This window comes from Acomys minous, assembly GCF_964271855.1.
Source record: "Acomys minous genome assembly, chromosome: 4".
NCBI lineage: Eukaryota > Metazoa > Chordata > Mammalia > Rodentia > Muridae > Acomys > Acomys minous.
Genome location: NC_140486.1, coordinates 117538537 through 117555144, shown reverse-complemented (window position 1 = coordinate 117555144; position 16608 = coordinate 117538537). Strand labels below are relative to the sequence as shown.

Genomic DNA, 16608 nt, shown 5'->3' with positions numbered 1-16608 from the left:
ATGTTGTCATATAACCTGGCAGTTTCTGGTGGCCTTCTGGAGAACAAAGTAAGGCAGAGGGGGGATGCTGGTGAGTGAGGAGATGGCCTTTTATTTTAAGTCACATGGGTGAACAGGAGTCAGTTGATAAAAAAATCTGGGAACTAATGAGAGGCCTACCCTCCTAGGCCTTGGGTGGGTGGTCTTTGGTTTTCACTGGTCTAGAGGGTATGTGGGATAGGAGCCAGAGTCGCTTTTGCTATACTCTTGTTTTGCTATGATCTAGAAGCTAACCCTTACTTAGAGCAACATAAGTGCATCACACAAGCCTGAGTATATAATGCTTGTCTGAGGCTATTGGTGCTACAGGTAGAAGTTGAAATGACTCATCTTGTGTCTGGGGCCAGTCTTTAGCAGGGCCATACTCATGACACCCCCATTTCCTTTTCATGGATCTCAGACATGTACCCCAGCCATCAAGCATCTTCACTGTTCCTGGAGGTTGGGGGAAGGGCAGACCCCTCCTAGAGGTTTTGAGAAGCCCGTTCTAGGATCAACGCCACCTGCCACCTGGTGGGAAGATGGCTCTGGCTGTTCAGCTCCAGGGATGGTGCCTACACTCCATGCAAGCCTCTGCCAGAGGTTCTTGTCTATGCAGGGTGAAGGACATTCCTTTCTTCTGACCTCTGCCTCCAGTCCTGAAGATGTGAGCAGTCCTGAGCGAAACTTGAGGGTCTTCCTGATGAGCTGCTGGCCCTTTCAATGACTTCCATCCACCTGTAGAAAGGGTCAAACCAGTGGGCACACACTCAGCCTTCCTAAGAATGATTAAAAATATAGCTAGTCAGTAAAGTTCTTGCTGTACAAGCATGAGGAACTGAGTTTCAGCCCTATCCCCTAAGTAAAAAGCCAGGCGTGATATGTATGCACTTGTAATTTCATCACTGAGGAGGTGGAAATGGATTCACTGCTCAGTGGGCCAGCTCACCTAATCAGTAAGCTCCAAGTGAGACGCCTGTCTTTAAAAAACAAGGTGGATTGGCTCAGTGCTGTGCCTCACCTACAAAAAGCTACACGGCAGAAACCAACTACAAAGTTGTCCTCTGACCTCCACACATTAGTGGCACATGTGCCTTCCCCACAGTAAAAAGTTTAGTGTATGCTGGGGGTGGGAGCAGGGAAGGATGGCTTCTGAAGTTGTCCTTTGGTCACAGTATGTATGTGCATATGTATATGTACACTGGTTGCTCACATACAAACAACAGACACTGAAAACAAAACCATGGAAGCATTTCTTGACCCTTGACCCTTGGTTTTTAGGATCTGGGAAATTTGCCTCTTGCTCTATGAATAGCAACAAACAAAAGAAGCATGGCAGAATCACCTTTCAAATGTGTACTTGCTCTCAGCCCGGAAGAAGTAGATGTGAGATTTGAATTGGAGCTTGAAAACGTAGTCTTTGTGGATACTGTCAGCCTCCTTGGGAAGGCTCACACTGTAACCCAGTAGTGGGAGGCTGGCCAGGGGGTAGTCATCCTGCAAGTCAGCACAAGGAACAGGGTTACTGGGGGCTGGGGTGCACACTGGAGAGGGGCCCATTAATCTGTGTCCCTCCCAAGCCGTTCACTTGATAACCACTGGCTCTCCCAAGAAATGGTAGTTTGTACTGAGGACCCTGTCTGTACTAATTCCATTTTCATAGAGAAGGTGCCGTGACGGTGGAATCAGCATCACACTGGAGAAGGAGATAAGCAGATATGTACGTGTTTTGTACTCTGTGCCTAGACTCCTTAAGCCCAACATACCTGGTGAGTTTTATAGAAGAACAAGCAGAAGTTGGTAAAAACCACCCAGAGCTTCTGCCAGCCATTGCTGTTCTTGAACTTTCTCAGTAGATATCCTGAAAGCTGGTTCTGTAAGTAGAAAAGGGCAAAAGCACTTTGCCTTCACCTTAATCCTGGGACTGGCTCTTCTTCAAGACAGGGTTTCTCTGTGTTATCTTGGCTGCCCTGGACTGGCTTTGTAGACCAGGCTGGCCTCGAACTCAAATATACATGTGTGTGTGTGTGTGTGTGTGTGTGTGTGTGTGTGTGTGTGTGTATATACACATACATATACATACATACATACACACAGACATATATATGTAAAATCAACATGATTGGGCATAATTAAGACCTGACAGCTGGATGTTTGTCTGGGAACCAATGTCCCAAACGAGTACTCAAGTAGGATACTTTTCATAATGTATAGTGAAATTTTCTGACAAAAGATACCATTTACTTGCTGTAAGAGAGCAAGATGTGGATAGTGATAATACATTGAATTGAGTCTGGAAGGTATCCTCAGCCAGCCCACTGACCTCTCCTGTCTGCAGGGCCTGTGTGTAATATGTCCTGCCTAGTTTCCCAACAGTTCTCTATCTACTTTATATGTATGTATTCAGGCCCCACTAGGGACTTGCTATGTTCTGACACCCTCACCCCAGAATCAGGAGCCTAGCCCAGTAGAGTAGGGGTAAGCATGAGCCTAGAATGGGGTGTGAACAGACCAGGGAGAGTACTGTCCTCTGGCAGCAAATGGGCCTTTAATCCCAGCATAGATGAGCTGCTGTCTCTGCCTTGACTGTCCTTACAAGACACCAGATGACATTTGCTGTGAAGTCCCTTTTCAAAGAGCTTGGATAAGTGAGACCTAAACTAGTTTCTGCCCATAGGGGAAGGGGCAGGAGAGAGCTGTCCACACTAGCCAGCACACCAGCGGGTGAAACTTGAGGGGAGGGAGAGCTCACGTGTATGCTCATGACAGCCATACCTCAACAGCTGCACTGTGATCTGCTCTGGACACACTTGTGTTCCGGTACCAGCACACGTGCATTGTGGTGTTGGCCCGGTGCTGGCTGTTCCCCTCCAGAGAGCCCCGGGTTCCTCGAATATCTTCCGATTCCTCCAGAGAGATCTCATCAGAAGATCCTAGGGAGAGTGAGCAGCATCTGGCACCACCCGCCCATGAGGCTTCTTCAGGATCTGGGAAATAGGCCCTTGGTACCCAAGTCAGCAGCCAGACAAAATCATGGTGCTAGGATAACCCAAGAACTCTCCCATGTGGACATAGCCACCAGCTCTCCTGTGTAGGAGGAAGCTCATGGGACCTGGCAGGATGGCCAGGGTCAGTAAAGCAATTTTTAAAAAGCTTTCGGAGCTACAGAGGAAATTTCCTTGGGTGTCTTGAGTCAAAACTCACTGGGGGTACATGTATACAAGGGACCTCCCAGCAGCACTGGGGATGTGTCACCAGTACTCTTGGCTGCCTGGATTGCGGCATTCAGGTCCTGCATCCACTTTTCCTTTTCTAGCCGAGTGCTGTAAACGAGAAAGTCAAGTTAGTTGCTGCCTCAGGGAAGATCTTCCCGATCTGGAGTCCTGCCCTTTGTGATAGGTCTGGTTTGACCACCTTCCCTATCCCCTGGGTCCTGAGGATTTCCAGAAACATGCCAGCCTGTTCCTGGGATGAGCTGGGGAAGTAGGGCAGGCCTCAGTGCTGGATCTAGTGAGCTTATTACCAAAACCTGGTGCAGAAACACAAGGTTGGATTTGGTTCATGATTAAGGTGGCATTTCCTGGTGGAGGAGGACCAGGTCAGACATTTTCCTGAAGAACTTGCTGATCTGGAAAGGATAAAGCCTCAAGTTGCTCTTGGGCTGTGACCCCTCCCCCCAAGTTGGCTTTCCTCGTGATCATAAATATTTGCCCTTGGTTGAGGCCTAGAGTGCTGGTGACCTTCAGAAACCAACTGCCAGGAACTAGAGTATAGGCATCTTCTCAGAAGCACCCTGGTTGGTCTCTTGAAAAACACAAATGTCAACACTCCTTCCCTGCCTACTAGGGGAACGATACCCCTATAACCTGCATAACCTGAGTCCCATGAGGCTCCAGAGCTTGGTACTGAAGTCCTCACCCCTGCGGCAGACCATGCTCTGACTGAATCATAGCCCTTACCTGGCTGCTACCACAATTGTTTTCTGAGCTGCATAGATGGTGAAGCAATGCGGAACAGACCATTCATTTTCACTTTCTTCTACCTGTAGGTGAGAGAGGAGGTGACATCCTATGGGCTAGGAGAATGCTAGTTTAGCCCAAACCTGAGACAATAACAAAGTGACTGCAATAATGCTAGGTGCAACTGGCTTGGAAGGCTTATACAATTCAAGTCAGTTTATATAACTACGAGGGTAATACAGGAGGCACACTTGTAGCCCTACATCATGGCAGCTGCCACCAAGTGACTGAGGTCTTGTCTAGAGACACTGAAATACTCACCGGCGGGTCCAGCACTATTAGCTGAAAATCAAGCAAAGAAGATGTTGAGCATTTCAGTACTAGGAGTTAAAAAGGTCATCTATCACCTGGCACCAAAATTCTTATCAAATGCAAAGGAAAGCCATTGCATTCTGATCTCAGCCAAATCAGATTGATGATTTGATGAAACAATTCCAAGATAAAACATCACCAAATCAAGCCTAAAACCAAATACAGATGTGTCCTAGCACCAAGCAAGGTGGATTTAAAGATGCGAGGATGGGTTCATACTAGAAAGCTTAATAACAGAATTATCTGAAGTCAGCAAAAGTGATCATTTCTTTACATACTGGGAACAACTCTGCTGAAAGCCAACATTTCGAATAGTTCTGACAGCCTGTGACAGAAGGAAACCGCTCTAACATGATCAGGCTCCTCTCAAGTCAGGAGCTACTTGCTTTCTTTTTCTGTGAATATGTAGCCCTAAGACTGCCAGGTACAGATGACCCAAAGAATGGACAGTTGCCCATACCAAGCCCACAGGACAAAAGCCACCAAGTTCCTTTCTCGCCAGAAAAGATGTGACATCCTGCCAGACATTTGTCAGAATGTGGCCTGCTAGTCTTCCCCCAAGTTAAGAATTCGTGTCATTTCAGTTGAAATGCCGATTGTGCTTTGGAATGGAATTTGTCTAAATGACTCCAGAGTTTACTTTGAATACTTAAATGCATTTTAAACTTGTTTGTTTTTCGAGACAGGGTTTCTCTGTGTAGCCTTGGCTGTCCTAGACTCACTTTGTAGACCAGGCTGGCCTTGAACTCAAAGCAATCTGCCTGCCTCTGCCTCCTGAGTGCTGGGATTAAAGGCGTGCACCACCATGGCCGGCTCTTAAGTGCATTTTAAAAATTGTGTTATCATTATGTATATGAAGTGTGGAAGTTATTGCCTTGAACGTTTACATGGATTCCAGGAGACCCAAATTGAGTTGTCAAGCTTGCACTGTTACGTACTTATCTGCAGAGCTATCTTGCTGGCCCTGCAAAAAAGAATTTAAAAAGGGGGTGGGGGAAGGATGAGGTAGGATGTAGTCACTATCTCCAGTGTGAATGACTGTGGTAGAGTGGAAGATGCTGCTATAAGGACAGTGGAAATTGAAGGTTGTCACGTAACATGAAAGATTCAACAAATGATGGGGAAAGTGACTATGTGAAAGGAAAATGCTACATCCTTAACTGGTTACATCTAGTAAATTCTAGACAATTGAAAAATGAGAGCATAGGGGGCTGATGAGATGGCTCAGCTGTTCCTTTACAGGACCAAAGTTTTGTTTCTAGCACATACTTGGACAGCTCACAATTGTCTGTAACTCTGGGTCCAAGGTACCCAATATCCTCTTGTAGCATTCAAGGACACTAGTACATATATGCACATACCAACACATGAAGCACACAAATAAAAATAAACCTTAAAGCCAAGCGTGGTGGTGCATGCCTGTAATCCTAGCACTTGGAGAGACAGAGGCAGAGGCAGGTGGATCTCTGTGAATTTGAGGCCAGCCTGGTCTACAGAGTTCCAGGAAAACTGGGGCTACATAGAAAGCCCTGTCAAAACACCAAAGTTAAAATAAAGGCTAATACAATCTTATGTTTAGCCTAACAGGGCTAAATAAAGCCCTTAGGAAAAGGTGGGAAGAGCCAACCACAGCAGTACGTCTAAATCATTCCTTCAACAAATGCTTAGCGCCACCTTCCATATGTCAGGCCATTCCAAATTAAGACTCCTCTACAGGATGGAGTTTTAAGTTCCACTGAATGTAGAGAAAGTAAAAAAGGTATTTACCACTTAATAAAAGCATTTGTGACCTGGGGCTGTGCAGATCTTCAGCTTCCATGTAAAAAGCTGGATGTGACGATGAACACCTGTAATCCCAGCACTGGAGACAGAGACAGGCAACTCCCCGGAGCCCACTGGCTCGTCACTAGCTAGACTGGTGAGTTCTAGGTTCAGTAAGAGACTGTCTCAAAAAATAAGGTGGAAAGCTACCCAAAAGATACCTGATGTTAACCCTGGGCCTCCACATTCATGCATACCCCCATAGACATACACACTTAGAACTCATTGTGAGCAGCTGACTAGTAGTCCTGCTGGACAGTAGTGAGCCAAGGCTCTCAAAGCAACACGTTTGCACAGTGGGACCACTGCGAGGCACACCTGTATCCCAGCACTCGGGAGGCCAAGGCTACACAGAGAAACCCTGTCTTGAAAAACCAAGAAAAAAGAAGTAAACCATCAAACAGCGGGGTTGGATTCCAGAGGTGGCGCCTGCTAAGCTCAGCAGAGTGGGGTCACAGGGTCAGGAAGACCCCAGCATGCTGCTGCAGCAGTAAAGGACACCATAATGGGCAGCACAAAGGGAGAGGCGAGGACCACTGTCCTGAGATGTCCTGGACCATGGGAATGTATATTGCATTGGCCTTGTCATCAATGTCTCCAGGAAAGTTTCAGGCCAGGTTCCAGGGTCTACATGAAGGAAAGACAGTTTCCTGACTCTCTGAAACTTTTTTTGTTTGTTTTTCGAGACAAGGTTTCTCTGTGTAGCCTTGTCTGTCCTGGGCTCGCTTTGTAGACCAGGCTGGTCTTGAACTGACAGCAATCTGCCTGCCTCTGCCTCCCTAATGCTGGGATTAAAAGCATGTGCCACCACACCCGGCTGACTCTCTGCAACTTTAAACAGCATTTTAAATTTTGTTTCCAAAATTTGTTTTCAGATTTTGGTTTTTTTTTTTGGGTGAGGTGGGTACTGTTTTGTTTTTCTGAGACAGGGTTTCTTTGTGTAGCCTTGGTTGTCCTGGACTCAGTTTATAAACCAGTCTGGCCTTGAACTCACTGAGATCAGCCTACCCTGCCTCCCTGAGTGCTGAGATAACAGGCATGCACCACTGAACCAGGTGTTTTTATTTTATGTATATAGGTGTTTCCCCTGCATGTATATCTCTGCATCACATGCATATAGTGCCCATGGAGAAAAGAAGATAGCACTGATTTCCTGGAGCTAGAGTTACAGGTGGTTATTAGCTGCCATATGTATGCTTGGAATCAAGTGATGAGCCCTCTCTAGCCCTTCTTTATTTTTAAAATATTTATATTTATATTTTTTTATTATTATTATTATTATTATTATTATTATTATTATTATTAGTGTGTTTGCCCATAGATGGCATTGAGTCCCTTAGTACCTGAGTTACAGGCAGTTGTGAGCTGCCTGACATGGGTGCTGGGAACTGAACTTGTGTCCTCTGGAGGGGCAGTAAGTACCCCTAAACACTGAGCTATTTCTACAGCCCTTAATCAGGGGTTTTATTAACTCCCAAAGGCAAAGTTGATAAACTGTATTACACTAAAGTCAGTGGTACCCCCTTTCAAACATCCTTGTGGGCACATATGCAGGGTATTCAGATGGCTCCCAGCAGTGACATCAATGGCTCAGGCCCAGCTCTGAATCAAGCATAGTTCAGCGAACACAGGCCTTGTGTCCGTCCGTGAGACAGATGTTTCCGGATGGGAATCTTACACTTAGCTGACTACCAAACCCACAAGTTGTGGGGAAAGTAGGCACATACTATGAGGTGCAGAAGGGGACTATAGTTAGAATCTGAAGAAAACTGCCCATTGGTTGAATATCATGCAATCTCGGGGTCAGGAAGAGGAAGAGCCAGGAGGAGTTGAGGCAAACAAGAAAAATCCAACAGATTCTCTTGCTACCTGGTCTGTTCACTACTGAGAAGACCCTCTGACTTGCCATTTTGTGAGGAAGGTGTGGCAGGTAAGCCTGATGCCACTCACCAGCATGCCGCGGAGTGGAAGGAAGCCACGGATCCGGAAATGACTGGCCCCTGTGACACTTTTGCTTGTATACAGCAATATATCTGAGAACTGAGGAAGGAAAAGCCTTTTAGATAATGAATTGTACAAACAGGGAGCAAAGTTTCAATGTAAGTGTAGTTAGACTCTGATGAACTATAGATGGCCGTTATCTGTGTTTACCAGATCTATGCAAGTTACTGGAGATTGCTAGGGGAAAAAATCACTTTTTTGATCCTCTTCGACCAGATTATGTAGTAGCCCCATGAGCCAGCCCCCAGTGCCTCTAATCTGGCCTAGATAATAGACGCAGCCAGGAGCTCTGCTGGTGTCAGCCAGTCCTCGCCTACATGGCTCAAGTCTGGAGCACTTGGAAAGGAAGCCTGGTAAAATAAGGCTTACCAGGTCAGGTCCTGTGTCCATGTTCCCAGGGCAGCACTGAGACTCTCTGGCTGTCACTGGGCCACCAGCACATTTCTATAGCCACATGGACAACTCTAGGCTGGCTCTGCTTATCCTCCCAGAATGTAGGATAGGAACAAATGCCCCCCTGCTATTTCTGCTTTTCCCCTGGGGTATTCAGGCTGGTTGCTCACTGGGCTGGGCTGGGGCTGGGAAGCGTGACCAAGATGGGTGGGTACAATCCAGGATCTGGACTGGCAGTGAGTGCACGAGAAACAGCCTTCTCTGGAGACAGCTTCATTAACAACCAAGGAGAACAACAGCTATTTAAACCTCCTTTGGGGACTGGGTAGAGGCTTTTGGGGTGACAGCACATCACTGGCGGGGCCTCATTTGCATGAAGAGGAATACCAGGTCCTTGCTGGACTTGACCTTATAAGGAGAGAGGAAGTTTAACCTGGTCACCAGGCTGTGTGCCACCTCAAGGGTGGCAGAGGTGTTGGCCGAACGGATCTGTGTATTGACATATAGGCCGTCAGCAGGAAAGGTCCTCCTCCTGTCAGTCTCAAGATGAGATTTTTCAGGGTTTCGACATACCTCAACCTCACTCTTGCTCCAGGCTGGCTCCCTCACTGCACAGCTCCCCAGCCCCACAGTAGGCAAAGCCGCTGCTTCCTACTGCTCACTCTTAAGAGCCCTCCTGAGTTCCCATGTGACTGTGAGCTGCCACCTGCTAGGAAGCGTCCTGGGGTTGAGCTAGAGGGCAGAAGGCCAAGGTTCCTGGAAGAAGTATACCCAGATTTCTTCCCAGATTGGAGGTGCATTTTGGGGTACAGTGGGAAAACATACCAGGAAAAACATCCTCTGCTGCAGGCCCTTCTTGGTGAGCTTGTGAAGGCAGCCCTCCCGGATAAACTCCTGAAAGACAGCCAGGGAGCCAGTGAACAAAACTGTGACACACACATGCTAGTGAGGCCAAAGGTCATGGTGGCCAATAGCAACCTCTAGCTTGCATGCTTATGTCCACATGCCATAGCATATGCGTGAGGTCAGAAGACATCTATCAGGTCTGGTTCTCTCCTGATATGTTGTGGGATCTGAGGATCAAACCAGGGTGTCGGTCCTACACACACGTACCTCTCCTTGCTAAGCTATCTTGGCAGCCTCGCTGGCTTCTTTAAGTCTTTCTAGGTGATAGCCCTCGGGGAGAGTCATCCCACTCTTCAATAGTACACCTAGCTCCCCTGGTGGTACCAAGTCCATCCCCAGTCATCTACCTGCTTCCAAGTGGGTACACTCTAGAGGGGAGACACTGGGAGACTAGGTCATGAAGACTCCATCTGGGTTCTGCCGTGGGAAAGGCAGAAGTAGGTACAGGAAGGGGAAAGAGCCCCATAAACATTATTGGGTGGTTAGAGCTGGCTGCCATGCACTGAGTGTTGAATAAAGTATAATAACCTAATGCCACAAAGGCTTAGAAAGTCAAGGAGCCAGGTATGGTGGCACTCAGGAGGCAGAGGCATGCAGATTTCTATGAGTTCATTGCCAGCCTGATCTACACAGTGAGTTATAGGCCAGCCAAGGCTACATAGTGAGACCCTGTCTCAAAATAAAACAAACAAACAAAAAAAGTCAAAGGAAAGGCTGTTGGGGGATGGTCTGATACATTTTGATGTTAATTACTGTTTACTGTCTCTGTGACTCTCCTTTTGCTTAATAAAAAGCTATCCCACCGGGCAGGGCAAAGGAGGTAGGTTGGGCTTAGAGAGAGAGGAATTCTGAAAAGTAAAAAAGACAGCCACAAGGAGAAAGGAGAGAGACATGAAGTGAAGAGAGGAAGGCTGCCATGGGTTAGATGGAGGAGAAGCACATGGCGGTGTAGATGGAGAATCCAGCCCAGATGAAGAACATTAGCAAGTATAGATGGGAGGTAGCCTGATAGAAATTATTAAAAGCAAATGGCATGGGATTGAGGCAGGGATCCCATACCTGCCCCACTATGGAAAGTAGTTTAGAGGATTAATATCTGCCCTGCCCTCGGTTCCTAAGGCTATTTTAAATATAACAAATGTCTGTGTCTTAATTGATTGCTAGCCAGACATACTGATAATACAAATAATTTTAAAACAATAAAACGCAAAATGACTGAAGCCTGGGTGAGTGCAGTGCTCCATATACCAAGTAAGGCACAGGAAGGGGGACTTTGCATGCTTTTGACATAAGACAAAGAAACAACTCCTAGAGGGCTCTTTCCCCAGGGTACAGGAAGGCCTACCATCCTGCACCTGAGCCTCTGCAGTAGTTAGTACTTGGCAGGGCCACTTACTAAGCCGTCTTACTCCAGTCCTGATGTCAACAGTACTGAGTCAAGAGCAAAAGGATCTGGTGACAGTGCACAGCCAGGAGACACACCAACCCTCGGAACAGAACTTTTATAAGACAATTCTACAAATGTGCCAGAACAGCCTGATATCCATGTGCAAGGGAGTAAAAGTGAACTAACTGGGACAAGGCTGGGTGTGTGGCTCACTGGGTGCTTGCCATCAGCACAAAGCCCCATGTTTTATCCCTGGCACTGCATGAGCCAGGTGGCCTGGTTCCCTCTGCACACCTGTAGTCCCTCACTCAGAAGGTGGAGACAGGAGGACTAAGTTCAAGGTCATCTTTAAATAGTGAATTTGAAGTCAGCCTGGGTTATATAAGACCCAGAAAAATGATTAGAAGAAAAATAGGCACTTACTCAGGTTAGGAAATACTTTCTAGTATATGACATCTAAGGTGCAAGCAACTAAAGATAACTTGAATGTTATTATGATTAAAAGTTTTCATATTATAAACAATACAAGTCTTGAGGGTAAAAACACAACTCAGAGAGGGGAGAAAATATTACAAGCATTATTTTGTTGCTTTCCAGTCCAGATCCTAAGATGGAGTCCCATGATGCAGCCTAAATTGGCCTCACCCTAAAGGCCTTGCTGCCTCAGCGTGCGTGCTGGGATTACAGATGTGAGCCACCATTCCTGCTACGGTGCTTGTATTTTCTTTAGTCTTCCAACACCTTGTGAGGTAGCTCTTCTACACTGCATATTATCAGAATGAGCACCATTACTGGGTCTTGGGGTTTCTTTTTAGGGTGATGGGGTTTCTTTTTGGGGGTTCTTTCATTCTTTTTTCTTTTTGGTTTTTCGAGACAGAGTTTCACTGTGTAGCCCTGGCTGTCCTAGACTCACTTTGTAGACCAGGCTGGCCTTGAACTCACAGCAATCCACCCTCCTCTGCCTCCCAAGTGCTGGGATTAAAGGCGTGCACCACCATGGCCAGCTTTCCTTTTTTTTTTTTTTTGGTTTTTCGAGACAAGGTTTCTCTGTGTAGCCTTGGCTGTCCAAGACTTGCTTTGTAGACCAGGCTGGCCTCGAACTCACAGTGATCTGCCTGCCTCAGCCTCCTGAGTGCTGAGATTAAAGGTGCTGCCACCACACCCGGTTGGGGTTTCTTTTTAGTGATGATGACTACATAACTTTGTTAGTACACTAAAGATCACATGCTTTAAAAGGGTGTTTTGGGCTACATTAATAAAATTCAATTCGAGATAGGAAGCATAAAATCCTCCCCAAGTATAGCCACTTACCCTTCCAGGAGCAATGAGGTTTTCTACACCAACCAGATCACGCTGCAGCTCTGTCAGCTTCTGTAGGTTTTCCAGCCGGGTAAGGCTGTGCTGAAGCTCAGTGGTCACTTCTGTGATGGCCTTTAGTGCCTCTGTGTGGAAAGGTCCCTCAGTCTTGACCCCTGAACAAGAACCCACTCCCACCCTGACACTCTGCCTTGTGAGAGAGTCACTATTTTATAGGGTGGCTTTAGTCTGAGGCCCTTCAGAGTCCGTGCTGGGCTCAGGCCACTGGCATAAGCCCCTGCTCCAGCATTAACCCTGCAGACACCCTAGAAGCTTTGGCTGCATTGAAGCAAGTGGTCTACCAGCGCCACCATGGCTGGTGGAAAGAGCAGGTTCTGTGAATAATGCAAAACACTATTAGCTCTTTTTGTTGTTTTTGTTTTCTTTTTCTTTTTTTTTTTTTAGGCAAGGTTTTCCTGTGTAGCTTTGGCTGTCCTAAATTCCCTTTGTAGACCAGGCTGGCCTTGAACTCACAGCAATCCATCTGCCTCTGCCTCCCGAGTGCTGGGATTAAGGCGTGCGCCATCACGCCCGGCAGAAGCTTTATCTTCAAGTGTGTGTGTGTGTGTGTGTGTGTGTGTGTGTGTGTGTGTGTGTGTGTGATTATGGTCATATCTGAGTGTAGACCAGGGCACTGGATTCCCGGGAGCCGGGTAAAGGAGATTGTAAGCCATCTGAATGTGGATTCTGGGAGCCAAACTTGGGTCCTCTGCAACAGGAGCAAGTATTCTTAAGCACTGAGTCATCTCTCTAGTTCCCAGTTCCCCCTTTTATCCAGACCCCCTCCACGAGCAGCTTGACAAAGTCCCCAACCTGACTAATGCCCCCTTATTCTCAGCCCCACCCTGACAGTGTTCGTGGAGTCCCAGGACAGCACTGTTCCTACAGGGTGCTTGTAGCTTTCAGAGGCAAAAGCAAATTAAGAGGAGCAGACACAGAGAAATCATCATCCTTGACAAACCATAAACACATTTCTTCTACAAATGGTATGTACACAACACTGAAACATCAGGAAGAACCTGGCAGTATTATCACAGTGTGACTATGAGCCATGGTAGCTACAGTCTGCAGACCTTGAGCATCTGCACGGCCTTGGCTCTGCCTCTGCTAGCCTGCTTGGGAGCACTCACTCCTACAGAAGACCCAGGTTCAATTTCTAGCTCACAACCAACTGAAAGCCCAGCTCCAAGGGGTTCCAATGGTTCTCCTGCCTCAACCTTCCAAGTAGCTAGCTAGGATTACATCCATTGGTTACCACTCCCAGTATATATATGTTTTTCTCTGTGTAGGCCTGGCTGTCCTGTACTTACTTCGTAGACCACCTGCCTCTGCCTCCTGAACGCTGGGACTAAAGGTGTGTACTACCACGCCCAGCTGCTAATTATATTTTCAATGATTTATAGACAGAAACCTCCTGTACTGAACTTATACTATAACTGAAAGTTCTATTTGTAAATGAACAAGAGTTAGATTTTATTCATGTTCCTTTAACAACAGCAAAACCCAGATAGTGCATATATGTCAGAAACTTCTAGTAGGCCATTTGGCTCAAATGTTTGGTAAGATTTAGAGTCAAGGCTTCCAGGACAGAAACACCCACAGAGAACGGGTCATTCTAGGATACTCCCGATGCCCCAGTGCCCTCTTGGCAGCTGAAGTGATCCTGACAACAGGAGACCACCTTGGTCATAGTACCCTACTGCCTGGGAACAGAAAGGCGGGCCCCGAACCAGTACAGCCTGGAACCCACTTCCCTGAAGCAGCTGAGAAGAGGGAAAGGCCAGGAGCCAGTTCTGACTGCTGGGCTTGTCAGCCCTCCTCAGGTAGAGCCAGGGTAGTCTACTCTTCCCGCTCCTACTTTCCTGCTACGTACCCCTCAAAGCCCAGTGCCCACTCTCACCGTGGCAGTCGGCGTAGTCACGGTGCCCAGGTGCATAGTGACTGCACAGCCGGCTCAGCAGCAGACGGTAGTGCACTAGCCTCTGGACGGGCTTCAGCAGGAACGTGTTGAGAGGCAGGTAGCAGACCTTCTGGAGCTCAAACTCCTTGTAGACAGCCTCCAGCTTTTTACAGTGTTTTGTGGCCTTTTCCAGTTCTGTTAGGACCTCATCGTGTCTCTGGAAGTAGCTAGTAAAGTCCTGTTGGGGACAAAAGGCTAATGTTTACGTAAAGAGACGTGATGGCAATAGGGCAGAGTGTCAGTGAGAAGCAGCTTGTTTGCCTGGGCAGAATCCCCAGCGTGGGACTTCACCTAGCAGCTGGAAATGCTGACAGGGCATAGCAGGGACGGATAGTGTGATACGAACAAGCCAGAGCATCTGTTTCCACAGAAGCCCATCTTTCCCTGTAATGGACTTTACCCTGGGGTGTACCTCAGGCCATTCCCAGGGGTCAGGGCTCCTCCACAGCTGGTCCACACACAACCATTGCTGACTAGTCCCTCCCTGTAACCTCATGTGCTGGAAAACCATGAGCCTTTCCTTCATTTATGGATAAAGGACGGACCTCAGAGGCCAGGAGAGCGTGGGCTCACCTTGGGAGGCACACTGAGCTCTGGGCAAGAACTAACCCACATTTGAGCTCTGCCCACGTGCAGTGCTGACTCAGTTACTAGGGAGGGAGGAACCCCATTTTTGGGAAATTCTGTCCTGAGATGATATTCTGAGGGGATCCCTGTGTTGAGGGGTACCAATGCTGGAGGAGAGTTCTGTTTCAGGCACTGGGTTCTGAGGAGAATTCTGCACTGGATAAAAGCATGATTTGAGGACAATCTTGTCTGAAGGTAATGCTATGCTGGAAATGTGTTCTGAGGAGTGTTGCTCTGAGGGGGGCTGCTTCGCTGGGACCCTGTTTAGAGGAGCCTGTGCCAGGGTAAGTGTGCTAGAGAAAGATATTTGGAATAAACCCTGATTCCAAGGGACGCTGTTTGGTGGGCAAGTTCTTTAGGCAAATGCTTTGGGAGAATGACATTCTGAGGGGAACCTGCTCATAAGTGTTTTAAAAAATTATATTGAGAGAAATGCCGCTCTGGGGAAAGGTATTCTGAAGGGAAACCTGCTGTGAGGAACTCCATTCAGAAAGAAACGCTGTGAACAAGAAATCCTATTCTGAGGGGAACTAATTTCTGAGAAATAATGCTGAGGGAGGGAAGAACGGTAATCTATTGAAGGAATGCTATTCTGAGGAGACCCATTTTTTGGGGAAAGCCTTATCTCTTTCCTTCTTAAAAAACAATAGGGCTGGAGAGATGGCTCAGACATTAAAGGCGAGGCTCACAACCATAAATATAAGAGTTCGGTTCCCAGCATCCACAGCTGTCTCTCCAGCCACAAAAAAACAAAAACAAAAACAAAAACAAAAAAACCAACCCCCCCCACAAAAAAAACCCAACAAAAAACCCAAAAAATATACAAGGTGTCATGTAGCTCAGGCTGGCCTCAAAATCAGTGTGTAGCTCAGGATAGCCCTGAATTATTATTATTGTTGTTGTTTTTGGTTTTGGTTTTTTGAGACAGGGTTTCTTTGTGTAGCCTTGGCTGTCCTGGACTCACTTTGTAGACCAGACTGGCCTCGAACTCACAGCGATTCACCTGCCTCTGCCTCCTGAGTGCTGGGATTAAAGGCATGCACCACCATGCCCGGCTTGTTGTTATTATTTTGAGACAGAGTTTTTCTTTCCTTTTTAAAAAATGTTTTTTTGAGACAGGGTTTCTCTGTGTAGCCTTGGCTGTCCTGGACTAGACCAGGCTGGCGTCCAACTCAGAGACCTGCCTGCCTCTGCCTCCCTGACTGCTAGGATTATAGGCATGCACCACTACACCCAGCTGAGCCAGGGTTTTCCTACAAAGCCCTGGCTCTGCCTGCCTCTACCTCTCAAATACTGGGATTAAGAGTGTATACCACCAGCAGGGTGGTGGCGGTGCACTCCTTTAATCCCAGCACTTGGGAGGCAGAGGCAGGCGAGCTTCTGTGAGTTTGAAGTTAGCCTGGTCTACAAGACAGTTCTAGGCTAGCCAAGGCTAAACAGAGAAACCCTGTCTTGAAAAAAAAAAAAGTGTGTACATCACCATGCCCTCTCAGAAGTCGGCACCAGATCCCCTGGAAGTGGTGTCACAGATGGTTCTAAGACACACTGTGTGTGCCTGGAAACCAACCTAGGCCCTCTGCAAGAACGACACGTGCTCTAACTGCTGAGCTGTCTTCCAGCCTGGCAACGCTGTTCTGAGAACACTACAGAGAGGAAGGCTGCACCAGCAGGGAACCTTAATTCTGGGGAGCACCATGCTGACAGGACACATGCTTAGGGGTTCGTCCTTCTGTGGAACGCTGTTCTGAGGTATTGAGGATGCTCTAGGGAAAGGTATTCTGAGGGGAACCGGTCTAAGGAGTGTTGTT

The 16608-nt window shown here is 47.3% G+C and overlaps 1 protein-coding gene across 3 annotated transcripts in view; it reads right to left on the bottom strand.

Annotated features, from left to right (window-relative positions):
* Positions 1-65: 65 nt before the first annotated feature.
* FARP2 (FERM, ARH/RhoGEF and pleckstrin domain protein 2) overlaps positions 66-16608 on the bottom strand; it is a 100693-nt gene continuing 84150 nt past the window's right edge. For 2 of the 3 annotated variants that reach the window (XM_084778619.1, XM_084778620.1), the window contains exons 18-28: positions 14114-14351; positions 12169-12299; positions 9390-9458; positions 8121-8210; positions 3978-4060; positions 3542-3646; positions 3223-3341; positions 2794-2951; positions 1785-1892; positions 1364-1515; positions 66-756 (exon numbers count right to left, since the gene is read on the bottom strand). In XM_084778619.1, coding sequence (XP_084634745.1) covers positions 630-756; positions 1364-1515; positions 1785-1892; positions 2794-2951; positions 3223-3341; positions 3542-3646; positions 3978-4060; positions 8121-8210; positions 9390-9458; positions 12169-12299; positions 14114-14351 — 1380 coding nt within the window. In that variant the 3' untranslated portion in view covers positions 66-629. The remainder of the gene's footprint in view (positions 757-1363; positions 1516-1784; positions 1893-2793; positions 2952-3222; positions 3342-3541; positions 3647-3977; positions 4061-8120; positions 8211-9389; positions 9459-12168; positions 12300-14113; positions 14352-16608) is intronic. The other variant, XM_084778621.1, reaches the window with a different exon arrangement.